The 6,242-nt window shown below is 36.8% G+C and overlaps 1 protein-coding gene across 1 annotated transcript; it reads left to right on the forward strand.

Moving 5' to 3' along the window:
• Positions 1-218: 218 nt before the first annotated feature.
• On the forward strand, positions 219-2,008 carry LOC145482981 (uncharacterized). Its single transcript, XM_081461610.1, has 2 exons — positions 219-273; positions 1,152-2,008. The coding sequence occupies exons 1-2, from the start codon at positions 219-221 to the stop codon at positions 1,361-1,363; spliced, it is 267 nt and encodes an 88-aa protein (XP_081317736.1). The 3' UTR covers positions 1,364-2,008.
• Positions 2,009-6,242: the final 4,234 nt, after the last annotated feature.

Genomic DNA, 6,242 nt, shown 5'->3' on the forward strand with positions numbered 1-6,242 from the left:
GACACCACATTTCCACAAAAGAAAAAAGCTATAAAAAGCGGAAACATTTATCCGAACAAGCCTATATAGCTGAGAGTCTATAAATAAAACAATATCTCTCCGAGCAAGCCAATACAACCTAGTGAGCACATAAATAAGCAGCATCCGGTGTGTTCCATCCATAGTCCACAGTTCTCTTTGTGCAGTTTTGGAAGTTGGAAATTCAAACACTGTTCACCATGAGACTTTGGCTTGTCCTTGCTGTCGTGTTACTGATCATTCAGTGTCAAAAAGGTTAGTTGACGGTACTTTTAAGTTAAGCGTTTTTCTTAATCAGCCTTAGATTGACGAATTGACAACACACCTGTTCTTTCAAACCCCAATTTCAAATTAACCAGAAAAACTTGATCAAACTTAAGGCTAAGGACTATAGTTTTCCGATTTGTCTCTCGTAGCAGTTTGATGAAAAGTAGACTAGAACAATAATTGATCGATGGCGAAGGAAATGGGGCAGTTTAGAACGAGGCAAAAATTTCAAGTGAAAATGGTTGTTCAAAGCTCTTTGCACTCAAGGCGGAAAGCCTTTCTTCATTCACTTTGAAATAAAGATAAAATTCGATATGATATTATTCGGGTATTTCCTATGAGATTAAGTGACATTGAGTAAAATCTCTTCAATTTCCCGATGTAGAAAATTTCATTACAAGTTAGGACAGGACTGATTGCCTGGGGAGTTTAAAAGATTAAGAAAGTTCAGGCTTTTCAATTTGGATTAGGCGATCTTGGCACTGATTTGATAAATAATAATAGGGGATGGCTAGTTACTGTCGAAAAAAATGAAAATCATCACTGAAACGGCCAATTTTTCGTAAGGCGGAAACCCTTTTTCCATCCCACGGTGGTTATTCACTTTAGAAACATTAATGACAACCAGATTGATATCCGCTGGGTATTCCCTGAGGGATAACGGGGAAAAATATTTTAATGCAATCAACTAGTCCTCAAAGCTGAAGAAAGCTGCCATTTTGAAACATTTTAAGATCACCATTATCTTTTACAAGATACGGGAAATTTGTGTAAAAACAACTCTAGCTGAATTGATGTGTCGCACCAGAACAAATAATCTGAGCTCTTGACCAGGGCTTTATTTATTCTATCGTCTTAATTTGTAGTGCTTAGCTGTGGCGGAGGTAATGGTAGTGGCGGCGACGGCGGCCAAGGTGGAGGTGGTGGTGGTGGGGAAGGCGGTGGTGGCGGTGGTGGAGGCGGAGGAGATGGCGGCGGCGGCGGCGGCGGCGGCGGCGAGAAACCCCGAGTCGTTGGTAAGCAGTTTTCTTGCATGTTCTCCGTATTAAGTGAAGCAAAACGGAAAATAGTTCACTAAGGAGGAATCCCGCCCCATGCATGCAATAGAACGGTACTATGTAATATTCTATAGCATTTACATTGAGAGAAAAACTAACATAACTTTGAAGAAAATTATTTGTAACAATGCAATGTTTGAAAAACTTTTAACAGCAGGTACTATATTGAACTCGTATGTCTCAAAAAACATTGTTTTCATTTTTCCTCAAAGACAAATTAGTTTCTTATTCTTGCCTTCCCAATAAAAAACAGATGAAAGTGTGTTCTAAACTGATGCTGTACCGTTCATGACTTACTTTCATTTAAGGATGGGGAATTTGTGTACTCCAACCTGAGTTTTGTGTCTTCTCGTTGTTGTACTAAGAGAGATAAACTTAGCCCTTGATAACGGCCTTTTAAACTGTATTTTGTTTGCTTTCTAGGGCCAACCATCCCTGAAGGTTTAGTGCCAACAACTGAAGCAGGTAGCGGTTCTGGTGATGATGACAAATGAGGACTGAACAAGATTGAAGAATCAAGCCTTTGCTGCCTTTATTCTAACAAATAATCAATGAAGTTACATGAATTGCCGATATGGAGTTCAATTTTATGTAATAATCGTAGTGGTAGATTTACAAAGTAATGTAAAACGGAAAGGTAATAAAAGTTACAGGAACATGATCGGCTTGCTTGTCATAGCACATGTCCTTGCTCTATGCCTGAAACAACACACGTCCCACGGTCTCTTAGACAAACACTTCGCTAATGATGAAACAAGATCCCATGAACAGTTTTGCACTTTATGACATGTACGTCTGTAGTAATTAGAGAGGCTTTCAGAATCAACTCACAAATTCATTGTGAGGCCATTAATTAGATTAATTGCATTGACTTATACACTGAATCAAGTACAACAAAATTCTTGGAAGAAAGCCCACATAAGAACCAAGACATTGAAGCTCATTCTGTTAATTAAGTGTGGTTTCCTTGTCTGTCAAGTTTATGGTCAAGGTAGTACCATGAGACAAACATCTTAATGATCTTCCCATGAGAGAAATTAGGTTTTACCAAATAATTTATCGGCAAGCAACAGAAGCCTAGACAATACTGAGGAGAAAATCAAATTCTGGGTGTCTCACTGTCTGAGTAATGTGGAAGTTAAGAGGCCTTATTTCACGATAGAGCGTCTTCAGATGACTTCAGAGCAGCCATATTGGTGTTGGAAACAATAAAACGGTGGCCATGTTAATATACCAAACCAATCCTGCGTTAGTTGAACTCTTTTCTTTTGTTCCTATAAATTTGCATTGTTGCTGGCCACTCGAGTTAAATCATTCTACAGCCTCCATGCCTGGTTTTACAGAATAATCGTAATTAAGCACGTGACGTTTGCAAAGCAAATTTAAACATACAGTTTACTTCTGGTTTAACATAGCCCTGCCTTTTTTCCAGTATGTTATCAAAAAAATCTTCTAAATTTTCACTGGGCTATTTTAATTCATTTCGAGTTAAAACTAAACGTCTTTCGTAGTTATCAAGTCAAGATGCAAGCTTATTTTGTGTGGGAATCCCCGTGTTAACTAAGAAAGGATACGATGATTTATAACAATGTCTTGTCTTTCTGAATAAGGTAGGAAAGAATAAGAAATGCCACCAAAAAACACAGACGACAGTTCTGTTACATGATGAAGATTTTCGGTGGCTCCCCTGAAATCTGCCAATAAAATAAGGGCTCTATTTTCATCATCATAAAATTATACAGCTCTGCTGATTGAGCCCTATTTCGGGTTGAAACTACAAAATCGTGATCATGTGTACTAACTAAAGGCATCCGCGGTTGGGTGTCGATCGATGCTCTCGATCGATACTTTCGATCAACATCTTGATCAATACTCGATCGACATCCCCTCGATCGAAGCCCCCATGGGGAAAGATAATAAAGGATGTATGTATGTATGTATGTATGTATGTATGTATGTATGTATGTATGTATGTATGTATGTATGTATGTATGTATGTATGTATGTATGTATGTATGTATGTATGTATGTATGTATGTATCGATACACGGCCGACACGCAATCGACTCTTGATAAACAGTCGGTTGCTAGTCGGTCGAGCGTCGACCGACTCATATGAATTGATCGAAAATTTGTTTGACTGTCGACTGTTGAGGATATCAAGGTTCTTATTTATAGAGAAGGATTCTATGTTTCCATAGATATTTTGAATTGACAATCTACCTCGAATCAATGGCGCAACTCTTTTACAGTAATTAATTCTCCTTGGTTTTCGGATAAACCAAGGAAAACACCTCAGCATTCACACAATTTTTTATTCAAAGAAGGCAAATGCCCAAATAATTTAACTAACCTTTTATTTCTTTATTCTGCTAGGTGAAAAATCGCAATACGCGTGGTCTAAACAGGGGTTTGAAAAGAAATTGTCCGAACTATAAAAGCCTATTTCCATAGGAACTTTGTTACGGAAAGTTTTCTTGCTGTGAATTTTCTCGGAGCACGAAAAAAACAAAAACAAAAACAAAAAAACAGACCCTCTTAATGCTTGGTTTGATCTGCTATATTGTTAAATGTGAAAGTAAAACACGGTATACAGTATGAGAAACGGAAGGGCACACTAACAACCAAATATGAAAGAGGGTAAGCTTGTTCCTTGATTTTAGAGAGGTTTGCAGGGCAAGTTGCTATTTTTCATTTATATTTTGAGGACGTTAACCCGTTAGCTCATTCAATCTTTCGTTCATCGCTTGTTCCACCGTCAAACTAGATGAAGTTTTGTTGCCAACGTAATTGCCAAAAAAAGGTTTTTCTTCTGTAGTGAGCTATTGTTGATTTGCGTCAATAAATAGCAGGAAATTACTTGCCTAAGCTTCTCCACCGCCATCACTGCCACCATCATCAATCGTCATCCTCACCATCCTCAGGGCCTGGGACTAAAATTTTAGGAAGAAACAAGAAAAAAAATAAACGTATGAAGGTCTGAACTTATTTCCTCTTGTACGTTGCTTAAGTAAATACAATTTCGCCACAATTTTACAAATATATGAAAAATGTTCGCAATCTTTTAATGTTTCATGATAGTTGCTATTTTTATCATCGAAAACTGAGTGACTCTGGTGAAAAAATTCTTTGCATTTTTTAAATGAGTTTGTTTGTTTCGATACAAACGGCTAATAAGAAAAGAAAAGTGTAGACTTTCTCATGTTTCTTGAAGTTTGTTCCGACATATGGTATTGTTTTGTAATGACAAGTTTCTTTGCTAAAAAGTGAGTGCTCAACATTTCTGTGAAAACGAGGAAGCCAACATCATATTATGCTCTGTAGCTAGACACTTAGAACTGCTTTAGAGCATCTAAAGGGCAGGATTGGGATGATATTAGGTAAACACAATGCAAGCTAACTCTGACAATAAAAAATAGTAAAATGATATAATTATCAGACAACTACTTTTTTTAAATAAAGTTACAAGTAAAATACGATCTAACACAAAGAATGCGCTACAAATATAGTCCTTATATGACACCTGACTCCCGTGATGCCCTGCGTCTGATATTGAATACAACTGAATCATTTAATGAGGCTCAATACTGGTGAACCGATTATGACAAATGAGTATAGAAAGTTTTGATATCAGTGGCATTGTAGTTAAAACCGTGTTAGAGTATTTTAAAGAACGTCGAGGGTAAGGAAACTTCGAGTTTATTTGGGGAATTACGCGTAACAAAACAAGCTGCTAAAAATGAATTTGTAATAGGTCATATTCCCATTTCGGTATTTACTGGAAGTAACTTGTAAAGGGGGCTCACGCGGGGGAATATCATTAAAAATATATTAATATTATTTGCATCTTAAATTCTGCCCGCGTTAGCCCCTGTCCCATGGGAATGGCAGGGGAAGTGGAATATATAAAGTAAAGAGAATGGAAGACAGCTGAATTTAACCACAGTGAATAGTAAAACATTAAAATTAAGAATCAAAAATCCGAGTCATTGACAAATTTCGGTAGACTGGTTTTAGAACTGTAGCACTGAAGTTTAAAGCTTTTTAGGGTAGTTTAAAAGAAAGCTGTAAACATTTGATTTACTTTATTTAGTCCAGTTCCCTGACATTTTAGTTTGTTAGTTTTTTTTCCGAGTTCTGGTAACCTTTAATTAGTGCACCTGATATCTCCTTGTAACTTATCTAACACATTTCTGATGGGTAATATAAGTTTGTTGTTGTTGTTGTTGTTGGTAACGAAAGTGCGGGTTATTTTAGGGCTGTTTAAAAAACATTGAATTTTGCGCATAGGTAACTGCAAATATTGGGTATTGAAGTTAAACTATTTTCGGTAATGTCAGACTGAAAATAGATCTAGATATCAGTTAACGTAATGCGTTTTCTTCGCGTCGCTCGATGTTTTAATCCATCCCTTGTCTGGAATTCGTGTACAAAATTGTTTCGATCGTTTTGGAACATTTACATTTTAAAGTCACTGCACTTTTTACTTTCAAAAGTGTAAGAATGAAACGGTTATCACCATAATGGGGTCATGTTTTGGATTGGTTGATAATATTGAGCTTCTTTTGTAGCTATGTCTTTGTGATTACATGGAAAATTAGGTGACTAAAATTAAGCTTGGAGGTCTAAATGCCCGATTGTGCCCTCAATCTACAAAGTGATATTTTCCCTGGCTATATTTGCCTTCTTAGCCCGGTCCTGAATTGCAGATCTGGACTTCTTCTTTGTGGATTCTCCCAAAGTACGCAACGAAGTTATATCAGAAATGTTTTTGACCGTAATTGATTCCAAACTCTGGAGAGCGATAAAATTAAAAAAAAAAAACAAAAAAAAACACGAAGATTACATGGGACAAATTAAAACTTGGATTAACTTTTCAGCCCTCGTGAGTGTTTTGTG

Source organism: Orbicella franksi, chromosome 1 (assembly GCF_964199315.1).
Source record: "Orbicella franksi chromosome 1, jaOrbFran1.1, whole genome shotgun sequence".
NCBI lineage: Eukaryota > Metazoa > Cnidaria > Anthozoa > Scleractinia > Merulinidae > Orbicella > Orbicella franksi.